Source organism: Crocodylus siamensis, chromosome 11 (genome assembly GCF_052110815.1).
Source record: "Crocodylus siamensis isolate JL-2025a chromosome 11, ASM5211081v1, whole genome shotgun sequence".
Taxonomy (NCBI): domain Eukaryota; kingdom Metazoa; phylum Chordata; order Crocodylia; family Crocodylidae; genus Crocodylus; species Crocodylus siamensis.
In genome coordinates this window covers 27,773,265-27,795,446 of record NC_143405.1, presented here as the reverse complement: position 1 = coordinate 27,795,446, position 22,182 = coordinate 27,773,265, and the positions used below count along the sequence as shown (strand labels likewise).

Genomic DNA, 22,182 nt, shown 5'->3' with positions numbered 1-22,182 from the left:
ACCCAGAGAGTGGTAGTGGATGGGTCCTTCTCAACCTGGAAGGACGTGGGCAGTGGGGTTCCCCAGGGCTCGGTCCTCGGGCCCGCACTGTTCAACATCTTCATCAGCGACTTGGACAAGGGGGTAAATAGCACCCTGTTCAAATTTGCTGATGACACTAAGATGTGGGGGGACGTGGACACACTGGAAGGATGCAACAGGCTACAAGACCTAGACAGGTTACAAGGGTGGGCGGACGAGAATAGGATGGGTTTCAACACAGACAAGTGCAAGGTGATGCACCTGGGGAGGAACAACCGGCATCATACCTACAGGTTAGGGAACCCCCGTCTTGTCAGCACGGAGGCGGAAAAGGATCTGGGGGTCATCATTGACTCCAAGATGAACATGGGCCGGCAGTGTGAAGAGGTAGTTAGGAAGGCCAACCGTATCTTGTCATGCATCCACAGATGCATCTCGAGCAGGTCCAAAGAGGTGATCCTCCCCCTCTATGCGGCACTGGTCAGGCCGCAGCTGGAGTACTGCATCCAGTTCTGGGCGCCGCACTTCAAGAGGGATGTGGACAGCATGGAGAGGGTCCAGAGGAGGGCCACTCGTATGATCAGGGGACAACAGGGCAGGCCCTATGAGGAGAGGCTACAGGACCTGAACCTGTTCAGCCTCCACAAGAGAAGGCTGAGGGGGGATCTTGTGGCCTGTTATAAACTAGTCAGGGGGGATCAGCAGGCATTGGGGGAGTCACTGTTCCCGCGAGCACCGCCAGGAGTGACCAGGAATAACGGTCACACGGTGGCAGAGGGTAGGTTTAGGTTAGATATCAGGAGGCGCTACTTCACGGTCAGGGCAGCTAGGGTCTGGAACCAACTTCCAAGAGAAGTGGTGCAGGCTCCTATCCTGGGGGTGTTTGAGAGGAGGTTAGATGCACATCTTGCCGGGGTCGTTTGACCCCAGTATTCTTTCCTGCCATGGCAGGGGGTCGGACTAGATGATCTGCTCAGGTCCCTTCCGACCCTAGAAACTATGAAACTATGAAATAGGGAAGCGGGTGACCTAGAAAAAGTGCAAGCAGGAGGGGGCAACAGGGGAGGCCTTCTCATTCTTCCTGAGAAAGTAGGGCAATCAGCTAGTTACCTCAGATACCTGTACACAAATGCATGATGCCTAGGAAACAAGCAGGAAAAATTGGAAATCCTTGCACAGTCACGGAACTTTGACATGATTGAAATAATAGAGATTTGGTGAGATAGCCTGCATGACTGGAGTACTGTCATGGATGGGTACAAACTGTTTAGGAAGGACAGGCAGGGGAGAAGAGGAGGAGGAGTTGCGTTTTAGTTAAGAGCTGTATAACTGCTCAGAGCTCCAGAATGAAACTTGAGATAGGCCTATCGAAAGTCTGTGTTAGGATCAGAAGGGACAACAACAAGGATGATGTGATGGGTGTCTGCTACAGATCACCAAACCAGAAGAATGTGGTGGATGAGGCTTTCTTCAAACAGCTAGCACAAGTTTTCCAATCATAGGCCTTGGTTTTTCAATCACCCAGATATCTGCTGGAAAAGCAATACAGGAGTGCACAAACAATCCAGGAAGTTTTTGGAGAGTGCTGGGGACAACTTCCTGGTGCAAGTGTTGGAGAGGCCAACTAGAGGCCATACTCTTCTTGACCTGCTGTTCACAAACAGGGATGAATTGGTGGGGAATGAAGTTGTGGATGGCAACTTGGGCAGCAGCAACCATGAGATGATTGAGTTCCTCAGGATCCTGAAAGGAAATAAGGAGAGAAGCAGAATAAGGACCCTGGACTTCAAAAAGCAAACTTCAGCTCCCTCAGGAAACTGATGGGCAGCATCCCCTGGGAGGCCTGGCTGATGAGAAAAGGAATCCAGGAAACCTGGCTGTACATTAAAGAAACCAGTGGTGATGCATAAGGGGTGCACATGCACCCCTGAGAGTGCTGATGCACCCCATGATAGACAGTGCTCCCCACTAAGACAATGGGCAGGGGGGCAGGAGCGAGCCAGGGAATGAGAGCGCCAAGTGAATGGCTGCTGGCACTTCTGGGAGCACTGCTCGCGCTTCCCAGTTGGTGCGATTGGCCATAGGGGACCCCCGGTTGGCGAGACTGGCCTTGGGAGGACCCTCACTCCAAGTCGCTGAATGGCCACTGAGGGGGCACATGCCCCCTCTGACTCAGGTGGCACCAGTCACCCATGAAAGAAACCTTATTGAGGGTACAGGAAGGAATCATCCTGATGTGTAGGAAGACTAGCAAGTATGGCAGAAGACCAGCTTGGTTTAGCAGGGAACTCTTCAGTGACCTAAAAGACAAAAAGGAAGCCTACAAGAAGTGAAAATTTGGATTAACAACTAGGGAGGAATATAAGAGCATTGTATGGGTATGCTAGGATGAAATCAGGAAGGACAAAGCATAACTGGAGATGCAGCTAGCAAGGGATATGAAGAATAACAAGAAGGGTTTCTACAAGTATGTCAGCAACAAGAGAAAGAGCAGGGAAAGTGTGGGTCCTTTACTAAATTGGGGAGGCAACCTAGTGGCAGGGGATGCAGAAAAAGCTGAAGTACTCAATGCCTTTTTTATTTCAGTCTTCACAAGCAAGTTCAGCTCCCACACTACTTCACTGGGCAGCACAATTTGGGAAGGAAGTGAGCAGCCCCCAGTGCTGAAAGAACAGGTTAGGGACTATTTAGAAAAGCTGGATGTATACAAGTCTATGGGACCAGATGGGATGCACCTGAAGTTGCAGAGAGAGTTGGCCAATGCGATTGCAGAGCCACTGGCCATCCTCTTTCAAAACTCATAGTGATCAGAAGAGATCCTGGATAATTGGAAAAGGGCAAATATATATCCAATATAGGATCTAGGAAACTGCAGATTGGTCAGCCTCATCTCAGTTCCTGAAAAAATCATGGAGCAGGTCCTCAAGCAATCCATTTCTAAGAACTTAGAGGAGAAGAGGGTGATTAGGAGCAGTCAGCATGGATTCACCAAGGCCAAGCCATGCCTGACTAACCCAATTGCCTTCTATGATGAGATGACTGGCTCTGCGGATGCGGGGAAACCACCGGATATGATATACCATGACTTTAGCAAAGCTTTTGATATGGTCTCTCTCAACATTCTTGCAAGCAAGCTAAGGAAGTACAGGTTGGATAAATGGGCTGTACGGTGGATGGAAAACTGGCTGGATCATTGAGCGCAGGGTAGTAGTCAACTGGTCGATGTCTAGTTGACAGCCAGTACCAAGTGGAGTGCCCCATGATCACTAGAAAATGGTACTTAGAGGTTTGCTTTTAGGCTTGTTGGTAAAGTAGATTACATTACAACAATGGTCCAGAGGGACAGCAAGGGTTAATTGATTTCTAAAAGACTGTTTGTGACAAAGTTTCCTTCAAGGCCCATTGTGTCTGAAGCCAGCAGACACACAGGCTATGAAATTGAAAACATGTACCACACTGTTCCATAACATGAGATAAGGGACTCTGCCGCATTGGCCAGGTCACAGTGACCAGCTTCAGAGCCCTTGGGATTTCCAGTTTTGGTAAACAGACCAAATTTGGAGACTGGTTAATAACCGAATTAAGATGTGTGCATGTGATAGGTTTGGGAAATAAAGGAATATGCTGGCAGGACAGAATGTGGACAGTATGATGACCACAGGGAGACCAATCAATAATGACTGGGAATGAAGAGTCATCAGGGGAGAAAAAGGATATAAAAGGAGGGATTTCAGAGCAGCAAAGGGTCCATGATAGGGGAACCTGAGGCCACCATGGATAAAGGGCACACCACCAGCCTGTCTCACTCACCCCACTGGGGGGGAGAGGGGGAGTGGCCCTTGGCCTCCAGGCTACTAATATCTGACATTCAAGAGAGAATTGCAGGGTGAAGCTTGCATTCTGGCCAGACACCTTCCCTTTGTGACATCCTTGGGATCAGTAGATATAGGATTGTTTGTCTTGCCTGCATTATTGTTATCACTGTGTATCAATAACATTTGCCTATTATTGAATGGAGAAGTCATGGTCAGTCTGTGGGTTTGGGTCTGCCCAGAAAAAGGTATCTGGGTCATAAATCCAGTGCCAACACCCCAGGGGTAGGTCCTGGGCCAGTTTTGGTCAATATTTTCATCAATATCCTGGAGGGTAGGATAGAGCGCACCCTCAGCACGTTTGCAGATGACACCAAGCTGGGAAAATAGTAAATATGCTGGAGGGTAGGCCTAGGATTCAGAGACACCTTGAAATATTGGAGTATTGGACCAAATGAAATCTCATGAGATTCAGTAAGGACAAGTGCAAAGTCCTGTACTTAGGATGGAACGATCCCACGTTGAGGACTGACTGGCTAAGCAGCAGCTGTGTAGAAAAGGACCTAGGGTTTACAGTGGACAGTAAACTAAATATGAGCCAATAGTGTGCCCTTGTTATGAAGAAGGCTAACATTAGTAGGAGCACTGTCAGGAGACTGAGGGAAGCAATCTTTCCCCTTTAGTTGAGCAGGGGGTTGGATTAGATCAGTGCTTCTCAAACTATCTGATGTGGCAGGCCAGCAATTTTTTTTTCAGTGGCCCAGGGACTAGTGCCCGGTTCAGCCAGTGGCATCAACTGCACGTAACAGCGCTACACAAATGCGTGACCAGCTGTTTCTTTCTCTTTCCTCACCTCGCACAAGGTAACGTCACCTGGAATGTTGGAATGTACAAACTGTGGTGCTATGACATATATTTTCAGAAGCATAACATTGATATTTCTTTCTTTCCTGGCAACTCGCTGCAGACCAGTGACCGATGGCTTGTGGATCAGCACCGGTCCGCAGACCACCACTTTGAGAAGCACTGGATTAGATGACCTCCTGAGGTCCCTTCCAACCCTAATTTTCTATGATTGTATGATTCCATTTCCAATCCACTCAGATGGACATGATACTGATCTCAGTATCATGTAGTTCAACCCCCTGCTCAAGGCAGGATCATCTCTGACTAAACCATCCCAGCCAAGTGTCTGTCTAACCTACTCTTGAAAATTTCCAAGAATGAAGATTCCACAATTTTTCTAGTTAGCATGTTCCAATTCCCGACTACCCTCATAGTCAGAAAATTCCTCCTAATCTCCAACCTAAATTTCCTATTTATAGACAGACTACAAAGCATAGAGTGACAAAAATTATTAGAGGACTTGGAAGCACGACTTATGAGGAAAGAGAAAGAATTACAATGGTTTAATAATCGAGAAGAGAAGACTGAGGGAGAATTTGATAAATCTTCAAATACCTGAAGGGTGATTACAGAGGGGATGGAGACAGGCTTCTCTCTGTGGCTGCAGGGGACAGGGCTAGGAACAATGACCTCAAACTGCAGCAGAGAAAATTTAGGTTGGAGATTAGGAAGAACTTTCTTACTATGAGGGCAGTCAAACATTGGAATAAGCTACCTAGAGAAACCATGGAATTTCCATCCCTGGAAATAGTCAAGAGAATGTTAAAAAGACACTTGGTTGGTTTAGTCAGGGAGAAATCTGCCCTGCCCTGTCCCTTCAAACCCTACTTTCCTGTGATCCTATGCCTAGCTCCTTCAGCCTCTCCTCATATAACTTGCTTTATTAGTCCTTGACCATCTTTGTTACCTGCCTCGACAGTCTCTAATTTCTTCGCATCCTTTTTAAAATGTGGAGCCCAGAACTACATAGAGTACCCCAGATGAGACCTAACCAGTGCCAAATAGAGAGGCACTATCACCTCCTGTGTCTTGCACCAAATGCTTCAGTTGATACATCCCAAAACCACATTTGCCTTTTATGTGACTGCGTAATACCACAGACTCATATCGAGCCTGTGATCTACCAAGACCCTCCCCCCCAAGTTCTTTTCCATAGCATTGCCATCTAGCCAGGTGTCACCCATTTTATATTTGTGTTTTTGATTATTCCTCCTGAGGTACAGTATTTTGCATTTGTTTGCATTGAATTTCATCCTTGATTAACTGTGCAGTTCCATGAGTAACTGAAAAGAGTCTGCCTGTGACATAGATAACATATCACCAACTGGTGCTTGGTTTTTAACGTGCAATTTCCTACACACTTGGGTAATCAGGATTGTCTTCTCACTTAAAATGCATTAATCCTTCAAAGTCCAAGACTGCTCAAAGCTGAAAGAGCCTGGAGCTGCAAAATCAGATGGAGTTACAAGAACAGCATCAAAATAACTTTATGACAGTGACAATATGCAAATCTAAAGATGTCTGTCTCCTGTGCTTCCCCTGGAACAGGGAGTGGCCTACCAATTTCCCATATTGCTCATGGCCTTGGTGGTACTTCTTGGAATTGACATTTCATCCAATTTCAGCATCCTTCCTACCCCTCTTGTTACAAAAGCATTCACCTCTGTGTGCATCTCTGTGTCCAAAACCAACTTTGTCAGCAGTCCACAATGGAGTATGGTGAACACATCAAGATCTAGCTCTCGAAAATACGGACGGTATCTCTGCAGCTGCACTGAAGGGATCCCTGCTTCTCTTTCACTGGCGTCCTGAAAAAGCAAACAGGAATATTAATAGAATAAAATCAGGAGTCAAACCTGTGCTCTGATGAAGAATTTCACAGTTTCACAGTTAGTAGGGTCGGACGGGACCTGAGCAGATCACCAAGTCCGACCCCCTGCCATGGGCAGGAAAGAGTACCACGCTATAAAAAATGCTGAGGAGACCAATCCCTGCCTTTGTACTGGGGAATGGACAGGGTGACATAGCAGACTATGCCATTTTCATTTGCTATGAATTGTGGGCCATAGCATAATCCATATTCAGCTCAATGGGATATGTTGTTGTGTGATAGATAATAAAAAAGATGAGAAAAGAATTATGCAACGAAACACTGAAATGGTATGTTGTATATCAGAAATAAAGAATAGCTTTAAAAGTAAGGAATCCCTCTTTCTCTGTTGCTCCAGACCCTAGGCTGCTTTCTGTTAGACCCCGACTCCATGCGGCACCCAGCGACTAGGGAGATAACAGTCCAATTACTCATGGATCCTATTACTCATTAGCAAGAGCAGAGCAGGGAGCAAACACCAACACACATTGCTCGCAACAGCTTTATTCAGAATGGAGACAGCTTCAGGCACGCTCTCTCACCATAACAGATGAGGGGCAGCCCTGAACGACAGTTTTTTCCCATATTTATACACTTTGGTTTATACTTATTAACATTTACTCTACCCTTGCCCCTCCTATGTTCCATCCATTTCTCTTCCCATCTCAAGCTCCGCCTCTTACTGTTTGCTTCATTAGAATGAAATTGCCTATGCATTTCATTCATTTACATGTGTTTTTGCTACGAGCGCATGTCTAAGACTTTGACTCCTTTTCTTTGGTTAATGGGCAGACTTTGACTAAAACCTGGAAGCTTCTGGAGGCTTCTTCACCAATCACTATTCACCTTTTTGCATATGTTCATCTCGGATTCTGTTACCAATTACGTGTTGTTTTTCACATACCAGTCTGTTTTTCTGTCTCATGTTGTACCATCTTCTACCTTTTTTGTGCCCCTATATCTTATCTTGTTTCTTACTGTAGCTGGTTCACAGCACACAGACTTACTTGCTGATTTTTCCTCAGAAAATGGTTGACGCAGTTAAGATGGTTACTTAGCATAAGCAAATGGCTGGCTTAGATAGCATTCTGCTTTGTGGTCAGCAGCTCTGGTAGGCCCCAGGTTAAAGCCTTTGTATTCAGCTGCAAATCCAATGCTCCTCAATAATCCAAATTATTGTTACCCTAACACTTTCATTCTTGTGGATGTTGCTAGAGCCTGGGATAACTCCACAGATGTTCAGATGTGTTGGACTCCTAGTGAAAGAACAGGTTAGAGATTACTTAGAAAATCTGGACATGTAACAAGTCCACGGGGCTGGATGGGATGCACCCGAGGGTGCTGAGGGAGATAGCTGATGTGATTGCAGAGGCACTGGCCTCCATCTTTGAAGACTCATGGCAATCAGGAGAGGCCCTGGATGATTGGAAAATGGCAAACACGGTGCCCATATATAAGAAAGCGAAAAAGGAGGATCCAGGGAACTACATATGTTAGCCTCACCTCAGTCCCTGGAAAAATCATGGAGCAGATCCTCAAGGAATACCTTTCTAAGCACTTGGAGGAGAAAAAGGTTATTAGGAATAGTCATCATGGATTCACCAGGGGCAAGTCATGCCTGACCAACCTGATTGCCTTCTATGATTGGGTGACTGGTTCTGTGCATGTGGGGAGACTGGTGGATATGATGTACCTTGATTTTAGCAAGTCTTTTGATACTTGCTAAACACACAACACAGCATTCTCATAGGCAAGCTAAGGAATTATGGGCTGGATGAACAAACTATAAGGTGGATAGAAAACTGGCTGGAACATCAGGCTCAGAAAGTAGTAATCCATAGCTTGATGTCTTGGCAGTTGGCATCAAGTGGAGTGCCCGAGAGGTTGTTTCTGGTGCTGGTTTTGTTCAGTGTCTTCATTAACAATCTGGAAGATGGCACAGAGTGCACCCTCAGCAAGTCTGCAGATGACACGAAGCTGAGGGGAGTACTAGATATGCTGGATGGTAGTGCTAGGATTCAGAGCAACTTAAAGGAATTGGAGGATTGGGCCAAAAGGAATCTTATGAGATTCAACAAGAACAAATGCAAAGTCCTGCACTTAGGATGGAAAATCCCATGCATCCAGCCAATCAGGCTAGGGGCTGACTGGCTGGGCAGCAGCTCTGCAGAAAAGGACCTCAGGGTTACATTGGACAGTAAACTGAATATAAGCCAACAGTGTGTCCTTGTTGCCAAAAAAGCTAACAGCATACTGTGCTGCATTGGTAGGTGTATTGCCAGTAGGTCAAGGGAAGTGATTATTACCCTCTATTCAGCATTAGTGAGGCCACATGTGGAGTACTGTGTTCAGTTTTGGGCACCCTACTACAGAAAAGATGTGGACAAATTGGAGAGAGTCCAATGGTGTCAGACCTGATGATCTGTTTAGGTCTCTTCTGACCCTAAGCACTATGACACTATGAGTCCAGCGAAGGACAACAAAAATGGTGAGGAGGCTGGGGACACAATTTACAAGAAAAGACTGAGGGAACTGGACTTATTTAGCCTAGAAAAGAGGAGACTAAGAGGGGACTTAATCGCAGCCTTCAACTACTTGAAGGGGTGTTCAAAAGAGCATGGAGCTAAACTGTTCTTAGTGGTGGCAGATGACAGAACAAGGAGCAACGGTCTCAAGTTGCAGCAAGGGAAGTTTCAGTTAGATAGTAGGAAGAATTTTCTCGCTAGGAGGGTAGTAAAACATGAACAGGTTACCCAGAGACATGGTAGAAGCTCCATCCTTCAAGGTTTTCAAAACCCAGCTAGACAAAGCTTTGGCTGGGATGATCTACTTGGGAATGGTCCTGCTTTAAGCAGGTGGTTGGATTAGGTCCCTTCCAACCCTAACTTTCTTTGATTCTATGACTCTTCTTCTTTGGGAATTCCTTGCACCAATGTAACATACAGTTCAAATCTCATTCTTCTGCAGTGCTCCACATCCACACTCTCAGCACCTCTTCATTGCTACTACTGTGTTAAATTGAATATTCCAAACATCATACCTTCCATTTTCACTTGGGGTAAATGGGACTCCTATTTTTTTTTCTCACTGTTTTAACTAATTTCTTTTAATTTTGCTTCAGTTAAATCTGATGCTTTGTGATAGATGAGGCACAAGGCTTGGTGCTTCTGCTACTTTAGGGGCCAGCAGGTAGCCAGAGGCAATCACGGACCAAATGACTAGGGAGTAGGCTGGGCTTAGGCTGCATATAAGCAGAGGCCCTGAGTGGAGCCAGCAGTAAGATCCTGGAGACTGCTGAAGGAACATTATTGCAGCAGAAGGGCTGCAACTCCTGAGTGCCAACATGGAGAATACAGCCTGAAGCAGTCTGGCCTTGCTGCTGCCAGGGAGAGGAGCTCTCTGGAGGGAAGGAGCTGCCTGAAGGACCCTAAACCAGAGTGAAGCAGTGAGTGCTGCTGGAGGCTGCTTCCAGAGTGTGGACTGCTCTGATGGGGGAAGAGGTTTTCTTCTTGAAGAGGTAGCATGCTTTTCCTTTCATAATATTTGTTTGCCCAGAAGGGAAGATTTGTGCTGTAGCCAGAAGGCTTACTATTTGGTTAAATTATACCAGTGGTTTGGGTTGGGATGGTGATGGGTGTTCTTTGGAAATCCAATTAGTGCCCTAGGGGCATACAATTGCCTTAAGCCCTCCTGGGGGTAGACTTAAGGCAGAACAGGTGCTGAGCCGTGCTGAGCAGGAGCTGAGCAGAGTGTGGGGCCACAGAGTCAAGGGTCCGGGGCTGGGCAGAGGAGCCCAGTGCCTGAGAAAGGTGGAAGCAGGGGTCAGGGGCTTGGTAAATAGTGGCCATGGACCAAGCACTTAAGAGGGGTGGAGCTAAGGGTCTAGCGCCCAAGAGGGTAATACTAGAGCTGGTGCCTAGAAGCCAGGTCCAATACAGTGGGCACGGGCTAAAAGGCCCAGATAGAGAAAAGGGGTGGAGGCCAAGAAGGTCAAAGCCCCAACAGGACAGTGACAATACAGTGACACCTGTGAAGCATGAGGTGTGGTATACAGGAGGATGGAGCCATGCAGTCAGCCCTTAAAGCTTAGAGTTGTCTCCAGGGCACAGACAGACTGAGTGTGCCCAAGCAACTGAAGGGCAGGATTGAGGCCAGCAGTGCAGGAGGGACCTGCTGGGCAGCAGACAGAGTAAGGCTTGCTCTAGGACTCTCAAGGCAGCCTCCATCTTTATACAAAAAGTACAGTAAAGCATGGCAGGAGAGCAGAGCATGATGTATAGGGCCACCAGGGAGCATCACAGCTGCCCCTGGGACCACAACGTGCTACAGTAGAAAAGCCATCTTCAAATCATGCCAACTACTCTAAATTGCTTCTTAACTCAAAAATTTCCATTTGCTTCTGTTATCCATAATCTAGGTATCATCTTTAACCTTCACTGCCTCCCTCCCACAACATTTATGTCTGTAAGCCAATTAAACTCTCAGTACACAATGCTCCAACACATGTAGAAGAATCCTACTCTAGAAAATAATTTAGAATGGAAAATATTGGTAGAGCCTTCTTCTACAGAATGTTTTGACCAGGATTATATGATGTGGTTCCCTGTGATAGCTAGGGACTGGACACAATTAACCAGAAAGTACCTTCCAGTCCTATGCTCCAGGCTCCTAAATGAGGTTAAATTTGCAACATAGACTCTACCCAGTACAGAGGAATGGCAAACCATTTTTCAAGCCAATCCAGCACGTAAGTGGATGAGATATACCAGCAAGTCAACTTTTAAAAAGAAAATTAACTATGTAGGAACTAGCATTTGTTCCTTGATTCCTGTATTCCTGACACTCTTCCTGCCAAGACCTATATTCTAAGCTCAGATGCAAAGATCTTGCTGGAGAGCAGCACTGAGCTCCTGAACTGCAATTTCTCCTAGTATTAAGAGGCAGTCACCCAGCTTTTTTATTTATGCTGCATTTTATGTCTCTCCTCCTCCCTCCCCCCATCCCCACCCCAAGCCCAATTTGTACTATACCTTCTCTAGTTGGGTGGTATCAGCTTCAGGCTGGATTCCCTCAAGATTCTCCTCCATTTCGGAGGGGTCTGGAGAGGAGCTTTTGCTGTAATCAGATTTTTGGTTTTTCCCTCCTTGAAAAGAAGTACACTTTTACCAACATAAGCCATAGCAAATATAGCCCTTCATTAAGAATCAATCAGGATACTCACCTAGGGATACCCATGCACTTACTAGTCAAAACTAAGAAAGCAACTGACAAAACACCACACAAAAGTCTGTATTCAAAAGTCTGTATTCAAAGTACTCTGGCTTGCAGTCCTAAATTACAAGGCCAAGAACATGGGGTGGGGCCACTTCCCCAGCAAGTGTATATAATATTTTTTTAAAATCAGCTTGCTAAATGGTCTCTTTTTTTTTTCTTTACAATTAATTAGATACAAGTATATTATCAAGTCATTACGTAAATCAATGAGACACTTTCAAAACTAGTAAGTCCAGCATGGGTTACCCTGAACCCATGGTTTACATTGAACCCAGGCCCCTGCCTCTGAATCAGTAATGCAGAAGGAGAAGGATTTTAGAGAAAACCAATAGGAATAATGATATTCTCACATAAAGAAAAACTGAAAAAATGGAACTGTTACCTTAGGCTTTGGTAGTTGTTACATTTATTGTGTAATTCATATGTTACCATTTTTGGTGTGATTAACATATCACATGTTCAGCCAATTCATGTTGCAATAAAATGGCAAGCCAGCATCAAAGATATTTTACATGTCATGTCGAACACCCTTGTAGCTAGTTTGTACGGCACCTTAAATTGAGTATGTGGCAGGTATCCCAGACCTAGAGCTGTCCCATGTCCCATCCTGACACTCAGCTGAGGAGAAGAGACAGCCCCAGGTCCTGAACCAGAACCCAAGGCTGCCCCAAGCCCCATCAGCTGAGCATCAGGCCAGGGCATGAGGCACACCCAGGGGACAGAGGACAGAAAGTGCCATTATTCTAACATCTGGCAGGGGCCTTTGCCCTGCTCTTTGCCACCAGAAGTCCCTCCCCTTGCCCCCGGTGGGGCAGGACTAGGCTCCTGCCTCCTGCTGCTGGCTTCCCCAGCATCCCCTGCATCCTACTGCCACCTGGCTCCTGTCATCTGACAGGCAGCCAGAAGCAAAAAAATATTTTCTAAGTTTTTTAAGGGATAGAATGGCCTGGCAGGCTGGATTTGGCCTGCAGGCTGGATTTTGACCACCCCTTCATTAGACTGTGAAATTCTTTGCTTCAGGTTGTTACTATGGACATTCATTATTCCCCTGGATAAGGAAAGCTGATGCTATAAAGACAGGTTGCTCATTTGTTTTTTCAAGAATTGGCTTTGTGCATTTGAACTTGTGGAAGACAGTGTCCAGTGTCAGGCAGTGAAAACGTGTTGAAAAAAATCTGTGTCCTTTAGGAGGATGCCTGCCCATTTTTGGATGAGAGTAATGCCACTTTCATACTCTGACTGTGAGAGCACATCCTTTAACCACTTCAGTTCCTTCTCTCCAGCCTGCTAAATCTTGATTTTATAAAGAAGTCTGAGGTGGACAGGTAGGTGGGTAAGCAGTGTGAATGCAGAGGTGACATTAGAACAACAGCTGATGGTTAAGTAGCCTCTGTTTCTTTACCAAGGGCCTCTCTGAATTCTCATTTGCATTTCCTCCATCAGGAGAAAGGAATACAAGAAATGCTAGTTATAAATACAGACTGTAGGATCATTGCGTCAAATGGGGTATCCAAATAGTACACAGAACTCCATGCAAGGAAACCTGCCTAAGATAACTGCCAAAGCAACACTGGGTCTGGTAAAGCAAGTATTTACGCCAAGAGCTACTGGCTTGCTGACTGAAGTATATTTCTTAATCATCTGAGACGCTATGTATTAATAGGTTCCCCTGATAAAGTGCACTGTTTAGGGAAAGTTTATGCCATATATCTCTAATTTAGTTAGCCTATAAGGTACAACTCTACCCTGCCTTCTCCCCATAACCAACATATCTGATGTTCTAATGGCTGTTCTTTTCTATATAGAAGCACTGTGTCCTCTTAGGCTAGGGATAAATTAAAAAAAAACAAGCCTGAATTGATTCATTCTTTCCTGGTTAGTCTAAGCTGTGCATCTTAAACTGATTAATAACTGGACAGACATGCTCTGTTAGACCAGGCAATGCAAGCACATGCCTGCAGTGGCCCAAGCCAGAAGCCAGGGGGCGCTAGAGCATGCCTGCCAGCCACTGCCAAAGGGGAGGGAAGAGAGATGCCCTCCAAGGCTCTCACACCTCCCTGCTGGAGTGGAAGAGGTGTGGCCAGGCACTGACCCAGGCTAGCAGACTGGGAATGGAGCAAAAGTCCTCTCTGAAGCAAGCATGTATTGAACACAGCAATTTGCAAAACATACAACAGGGAACTACCAAAAAATCTTCACCTAAGCTAAGTCATTGCAAGTCCCCTGGCACGGCTTTATGAGCACTCATGGTGCTCTGGAGAGGTACCAGAGGACTGGAAGAGGGCCAACGTGGTTCCCATCTTCAAAAAAAGGGAGGAGGGATGACCTGGGAAACTATAGGCTGGTTAGTCTTACCTTGATCCTAGGCAAGCTGTTCGAGAAAATTATGCTGGCACACATCCAGGAGGGGCCAGCAGGGGACTGCATGCTTAGGGGCAACCAGCACGGGTTCATCAGTGGTAGGTCCTGTTAGACCAACCTGGTGGCCTTTTACGATCAGATCACCAGATCATTAGATGCAGGGGTAGCAGTGGATATAGTCTTCCTGGACTTCCAGAAGGCTTTTGACCCTGTCTCTCACCCTGTTCTCATTAAGAAACTGGAGGGCTGTGGCGTAGACACCCACACAGTCAAATGGGGCACCAACTGGCTGGAGGGCCGCACCCAGAGGGTGGTAGTGGATGGGTCCTTCTCAACCTGGAAGGACGTGAGCAGTGGGGTTCCCCAGTGCTCGGTCCTTGGGCCCACACCGTTCAACATCTTCATCAGTGATTTGGACAAGGGGGTAAAAAGCACCCTGTTCAAATTTGCTGATAACACTAAGATGTTGGGGGACGTGGGCACACTAGAAGGAAGCAACAGGATACAATCAGACCTAGACAGGTTACAAGGGTGGGCAGATGAGAATAGGATGGGTTTCAACACAGACAAGTGCAAGGTGATGCACCTGGGGAGGAACAACCAGCACCATACCTACAGGTTAGGGAACTCCCCTCTTGTCAGCACGGAGGTGGAAAAGGATCTGGGGGTCATCATTGACTCCAAGATGAACATGGGCCGGCAGTGTGGGGAGGCAGTTAGGAAGGCCAACCATACCTTGTCATGCATCCACAGATGCATTTCAAGCAGGTCAAAAAAGGTGATCCTCCCCCTCTATGCGGCACTGGTCAGGCTGCAGCTGGAGTACTGTGTCCAGTTCTGGGCGCCACACTTCAAGAGGGATGTGGACAGCATGGAGAGGGTCCAGAGGAGGGCCACTCGCATGATCAGGGGACAGCAGGGCAGGCCCTACGAGGAGAGGCTACGGGACCTGAACCTGTTCAGCCTCCAAAAGAGAAGGCTGAGGGGGGAACTTTTGGCCTGTTATAAACTAGTCAGAGGGGACCAGCAGGCATTGGGGGAGTCACTGTTCCCCCAAGCACCGCCAGGAGTGACCAGGAATAATGGTCACAAGCTGGCAGAGGGTAGGTTTAGGTTAGACATCAGGAGGCGCTATTTCACAGTCAGGGTGGCTAGGGCCTGAAACCAACTTCCAAGGGATGTGGTGCAGGCTCCTATCCTGGGGGGTTTTAAGAGGAGGTTAGATGAACATCTTGCTGGGGTCATTTGACCCCAGTACTCTTTCCTGCCATGGCAGGGGGTCAGACTAGATGATCTGTTCAGGTCCCTTCCGACCCTAGAAACTATGAAACTATAAGATACAGCCCAGTAAAACACAGCATACATGGCTTAGTCTAACTTAAAATGTAAACCAGAAAAACAAGAATTTGTTTTACTAATCCTGAGGGCAGAATGTCTCCGTTTGATCCTGAAAGCTTGCAGAAAAAGACAGTTTTCTTGCCATTTTCCAGTTGGTCTAATAAAAGGTATCATTTTGGAACCAAGTGTTCTAGTTTTTTGTATATCCTTACAGTCAGGCATTCAGAAAGGCTTTATAATGTAAATATAGCTCTCTGCATTCTTTGGTGAAGCTGTTTGCAACTTCTCTTAACTCTTAATTGGCATGTGTGATGATTATCAGGTCTTTGCCAACACTTGCCACCTTCACACTAGCTTGCCTCCCTGCCTGTTTTCAGGCAAGCCATGGAGGTGCAGCTGGGGCTGACAAACAGCAGCTGTGGTCCCCAGGGTTTGCCAACGGAAGGGGTGGGTGGGAGAGGGGATGGAGGGATAAATTTGCCTCAAGGGCCATGGTAGGCTGGCATCTGGCCACACCCTGCCCCTGCTCCAGCTAGACAGCAGAGGGGAGGGACTAGCCCCACCCAGCCCAAGAGCATGCTGAGGGTGTCTGGTTTATCTTAAACCACCAAAGGGTCTGGGACAGACATTGCATAAATCAGTTTGAGCCAAATCAGTTAAGTCTGATACTACATTCAACCAGGTTTATCTCAAACCAGTTTCATTCATTTTCAAATTGGTTTATGTGCACTGAACAACTGTTCTGTTACAAGCTTAAACCAGTTTTTGATAACTTAAACCAGTTTATGAGTAATGTCTGTCCCTATCCTTAATGTTTAAAGCGAGAAGGCAGGGCTATTTGGGTGAGCTTGGTATACATATCTGGAAATTGCATAGGGGAAAATGTTGAAGACATGAACATTTGAGATCACCTTGGACATAAAGCACTGACCTTCAAGATAATGTAGAAGCAGAGGGACATTGCACTGCACTCATTCACCCCTGTAGCAGGTTGAATAGCTACTAAAATGCAGTTTGAATAGACATGTTCTAATAAGGCCCAAGTAAGTTTTTATAAAATAGTCCCTGAGCTCCAATGGAAATTATTCTATTTGCAACTCAAGAATACGATTTCCCCTATGGTAGATTTTGAGATGCTCCTGAGCACACTGTTGAAAAGCACAGCTTAGTCCCAACTTCTCTTTACCTGTAGGTGCCAAACCCAAAACTGAAGCAGTAGAGCTATTCTGGGGATATCCACAGCCACTGCTTCTAAAATCATGCTTAAGACATGCAGTAGGGGGAGCCCTCAGAGTGACTTAATCACCTCATTTCTAGGTTTGGTGCATGTGGAGATGGAGTGGATGAGAGAGGCTGTGACTGGAGGGACAGGAAAACAGCCACTGATTGCAGGAGTTTGCTTGACTAGCAAAATTGCTGAAAGGAGGTCTTACTAGCAGGTGAAACTTAAGAGTCAATACTCCAGGTGGATTAGGTGCCTTGAGATGTATATCTACCATCCAGGAGGTTCTTTGAGTAGACCAGTGGTGCTCAAACCCCCTCCATAGAGTGCTACCTTGATAGGGTGGAGAGGCTTGCATGTACTGATGACCCTAAGAGCAACACCATCGGGAATCTTGTACTTTTGGTATGATCACCCATGGTATAGTCAAAGGTAAGGTATCACATGAAGAGCAACCCAACACAATAAAACAAAAACCTTAATGGAAGAGCAGATGGATGAAGAAGGCATACTTCTCAACACCTGCGAAGCCAGATGAAGGTTGCAGTGGAAGAGTAACCCCTGTCATCTTGGATCTCTTTGCAACACAGGTTTCTCCTCCACCAAGATCGGCAGTTGCCATGCGCAACGGCCTCCTCATGTAAAATGTGAGGCTCATGCAGACTTCTCTCACTGGATCCAACATTTATCACAATAACAAATCATCAATACCCATAACCTCTACAAAGTCCTATGGCGATGGACAAGCGGCAACAGGGACAGACAAAGTGATCACTGGAAGTCCCTAGTCACAGATCCATAAGCAGGCATTTATTGTGTGTTGGTCGTTTCACACTTGGAATGGGACAAGAGGGTGATTTGGCAGCTGTGATCTCAAATGAGCAGTCCTTTTTAGGATCCCCTCTGCTCACCCCACATGGGGAGGGGCTATAATTAGTGCCCCAAACAGGCTGTCCCACCTTCTCTTACCTGACTGGATAGCCATTTCTAGTGGGATCACTCAAATTGCAGTTGAAACACACAAAAAAAGTCCTTTGCATCCTGGAATGTACGAACACTATTAGATGACCCAAACACTGAGAGACCTGAACATAGAACAGCTATTGTTGCCTGAGAACTCTCATGATACACCATAGATATCGCTGCCCTCAGTGAGACCAGATGTGTAGACAAAGACCATCTGAGGGAAGGGAGGAGAGTGGCCCTACGTCTTCTAGACAGGGAAACCTGCAAATGACAGGCAAATACATGGCATTGGTTTTGCTATTAAGAACCAGGTTGTCAGCCAAATGACTGAATTCCCCGTTGGAATTCAGAAAGAGCGCTTCATGACTCTCCACCTCCAAGTGACCAATAATTCACTTGCTACCATCATCAGTGCATATACCCCAACACTCAATGCCAAAGAAGAACAGAAAGAACAGTTTTATGCTGACCTTGAGGAAATCCTGACTATCATCATGAAAGAGGATAAAATCATCCTCTTACGCAGTAAATGTGCAGAGCATGACTTTGTCATTACTAACACTATCTTCAGACAATGTGACAGATACAAAATAATATGGCAACATCCTTGCTCAAAAGAATGGCACCTCCTTAACTACATCATTGTAAAAGCATGTGATCTAAAAGATGTTCATATCACACATGTTATGAGAGAAGCCGATCACTGCTGGACCGATAATCACTTAGCAATATCAATCATGGAGTTGCACTGAAACACTGAAAGCAATCCAAATCAGTCAAAAGATCAGTCCAAAGACAGTACATCAAATGCCTTCAGACCCCTAGACACTGTGAAGCCCTCCAAACATATCTCAGCAAGAAATGTGTCAATCTTAGGACAGAAAATTATAACTCCTGTTGAGGAAAATAGGCAAGCTCTAAAGAAGACCATCCATGAGGCTTGCACAGAATTAATTGGCTTCATCACCCAACATTATCAGAACTGGTTTGATGAAAACAAACAACAAACAAAGATCTAAGCCCTTTCCAATCAGAAGAGAAAAGATTTCTGTGACTGGCAAAACCATTATGTTAAGTCAGAAGCAGGGAACCTTTCAACAGCTTAAAGCTGAAGCCTAGAGGAAGATTCGAGAAATCAAAAACAAATGGTGGGAAGAAAAGGTGAAAGAAATCCAACAATTTGTTGAGAATCATGACATGCAGAACTTCTTCAGTGCAATCAAGGCTGTGTATGGACAACACTCTTGCAGGCTCAACTTACTTAGATCTGAAGACAGAAGTATGCCCCTCAAAGACGAGTCCATCAAAAACCACTGGAAGGAACACTACCAAAAGCTCCTGAACTGAGAACTGATGGTGACTGATGAAACCATCAAATCTATCCCACAGCATCCAGTAAGGGAACACGTGCCAGCCCACCTATCTCTGAAGAAGCCCAGCAGGAGAAAAGATACATAAAGAACCAAATGAAGAACAACAAAACGTCTGGGCCCACCAGCCTGATGGCATACCAGCTAAGGTCTTCAAAGTTGGTGGGAAAACTATGACCAACAAGCTCCACAGTGTTTCTCAGAATCTGGAACACTGAGGAAATTCCTGCTGACCTAAGGAATGCCAATATCATCACCATTTTTAAAAAGGGGGATACGTCTGCTTGGGAAAACTATCAAGATATCACCCTCCTCTCCAATGCTGGGAAGATCCTTGCTCGAATTCTGCTGAACTGACTGCTCCCTTTTGCTGAGGAAATCCTCCCTGAGTCACAGCGCGGCTTCAGACCACCAAGAGGCAGCACCGGCATGATTTTTGCAGCCCAGCAGATCCAAGATAAGTGCTGAGAACAACCGCAGGAACCGTATATGGCCTTTATTGATTTGACCAAAGCCTTTGACCTGACTGTGGAACTTTAATATGCTATGATTTTGCTGTCATTGCATATACATAAGAGGACCTACAAACATCCCTTAACTGCTTTTCTCAAGCATACCAGTGCCTGGGACTGATCCTTAACATTCACAAAACAAAGGCGCTTCATCAGCTTGCTCCAGGCCAATTAACTCCCCCAGCAAAGATCCTCACCTACAGGCAGAAGCTGGAGAATGTTGAACACTTTGCATATCTTGGCAGCCATCTTTCAAAGAAAGCCAACACCGACAAGGAGATTCAGTATAGGATCCAATGTGCCAGCTCTGCCTTCAGAAGACTGAATCATCATGTGTTCAACGATCACAACATCAGGAATTGAACAAAGCTCCTACTATATAAGGCTGTGGTAATCCCAACTCTCCTCTACAGCTGTGAAGTTTTGGTGACCTACACTTGAAAAGCCTGGAAAACCATCACCAGCACTACTTCTGGAAGATCCTTGGTATAAAGTGACAGGATTGTTGCACAAATGCCAGTGTCCTCACTAATGCTAACACTGCCAGTATGGAAGCATTGATTATTCAACATCAGCTGCAGTGGAAAGGGCATCATGTGTGCATGCCTGAAACAACTGCTATACTTCCAACTCAGCCAAGTACAAAGGCCACAAGGGAGCCAGAGGAAATGCTCGAAAGACACCCTCAAGGCGAACACTAAGAAGTGTTGCATTGCCACCACAAATTTAGAAAAAACTAGCCCAGGACAAGGCTACATGGTGATGCCTTGCAAAAGAAGGTACATCTTACCTTGAGGAAAACTCTCACCCTGGAGACAGAAAAACGACAGAAATGGAAGGAAAGGAAATGAGACTGAAAAATCCGTGATCTGACCCTCCCTTTAAGCACCACCTGTGGTGTTTGCCAGAGAGTCTGTGGCTCTAGGACAGGCCTTCTTAGCTACCAATGGATTCATTTACATCCCTTTACTTGATCTGTGGGAATGGTCATCCTTGACCACGAGGGACTGCCACCACTGCTGTAGCCAATCCTAAACCTTTTGCCCCAGTGGCCCAAATGAGCAGTGCTCAGTCTGTCCATAGACCAGGTCCTGGCCAGTGCTCCCAATCCTCCGCCTGGGGCAAGCACAGCATTTGCTCTCCAGCCACATAGAAGGGAGAAAGCCTGACCCCAACCCAGCCCCATAGGGAAGGAGAAGGGGAAGGGGGATGGTCCTACAGGAGGGAAGGAAGCATGGCCAAGCCCCATGGGGGAGGGGCCACGGCCCAGCCCCAACCCAGCCACACAGTGGTGGAGGACAGCACAGATGCAAATGAGCCCAGCTTCAGCTAAGCACTGTGGGTGGAAGGGATATGGCCAGCCCTTCAGGGGAGAGGGTAAAGGGGGTATAGCCCAGCTTCAACCCAGCCCCAGGGAAAGGGAAGGGGAAGTGGGCATGGCCCAGCCCCATGGGGGATGGGACTGCAGCCTGGCTCCAACCAGCTATGCAGGGCTTGGGGTTTGGGAATTTGGCAGGTGGGGGAGTAGCCATATTAATGGCCACTGTTCCCCCACTGATAAATGTTCCAACCCGTGGGGAGCCCTGCAGGCCAGATGTCATGGCTCTGTGGGCCATAGATTAAGCACCCCTGGTGTAGATTATTGGTGCTACATACAAGCTAATTAGAAGAACTAGGAAGTGGTAGTCTTGTTCCATCCAGAACCCAAGGTACCTCACATAGGTACCTTGTTCACCAGAATACTAGAACTATGTGACAGATTTAAAATAATGAGAGAAAGTACTTTAAGCAACATGAAGTTAGCCTATTGAATTCATTGCCACAGGAGGTCGTAGAGGCAGATAGCACAGCCAGGTTCAAAAAGGGACTAGATAAATTCATGGATGATTGATCTATTAATGGCTACTGAACAGAAAGGTTGAAGAAGTTTCCTGTAGCATTTCTAAACCAATAATGGTGGATGCCAGAGAGGATATTTAATAGGGGAGAGATCACCCGACAAATACCCAAGTCAATTTTTTCTGCTCTATAGCAACCATTTCTGTTATAGTCAGAGACAAAATACTAGGCTAAATGGACCACTGGTCTGACCCAGCATGGCATGTCTTATGTTCTTATGGGTGGGTTTGATAGCCAGATGGAAGGATGTATCTTTACAAATTAGACCTGAATACCAGCCCTTTAAGGTCAAGGAGGGATAACATCACAAACACCAATATTCCTATGAATGAGATGAGATTTCTGAGGTCAAGGGTGAGGAGATGAGGAAATGGAAAATCAAGAGGAGCAAAACCCAAGTGTTCCTACTGAACCTTTTCTACATATCCCTCCTGTAGGAGACCACACTTCCTCTAACATGCCTGTTGTGTGCTAAGTCCTTGTAGAGGGAAGGAGGAAAGTAACCTGATTTAGTGAAGAACTGGATGGCGTTTCTACTGCAGACAAACTTCTAGTACCCAGTGATGGGGAACTGGAAGAAGAGAAGATATGGGGGCCGAAGAAGGTAAGATTAGAACTGTGATGGAATCTT

At 46.2% G+C, this 22,182-nt stretch overlaps 1 protein-coding gene across 3 annotated transcripts in view; it reads right to left on the bottom strand.

Annotated features, from left to right (window-relative positions):
• The window catches only part of FANCD2 (FA complementation group D2), a 170,659-nt gene that overhangs the window by 50,264 nt on the left and 98,213 nt on the right, over positions 1-22,182 (bottom strand). For all 3 annotated transcript variants that reach the window (XM_090021350.1, XM_090021352.1, XM_090021351.1), the window contains exons 28-29: positions 11,640-11,752; positions 6,401-6,547 (exon numbers count right to left, since the gene is read on the bottom strand). In XM_090021350.1, the coding sequence (XP_089877476.1) occupies positions 6,401-6,547; positions 11,640-11,752 (260 nt within the window). The remainder of the gene's footprint in view (positions 1-6,400; positions 6,548-11,639; positions 11,753-22,182) is intronic.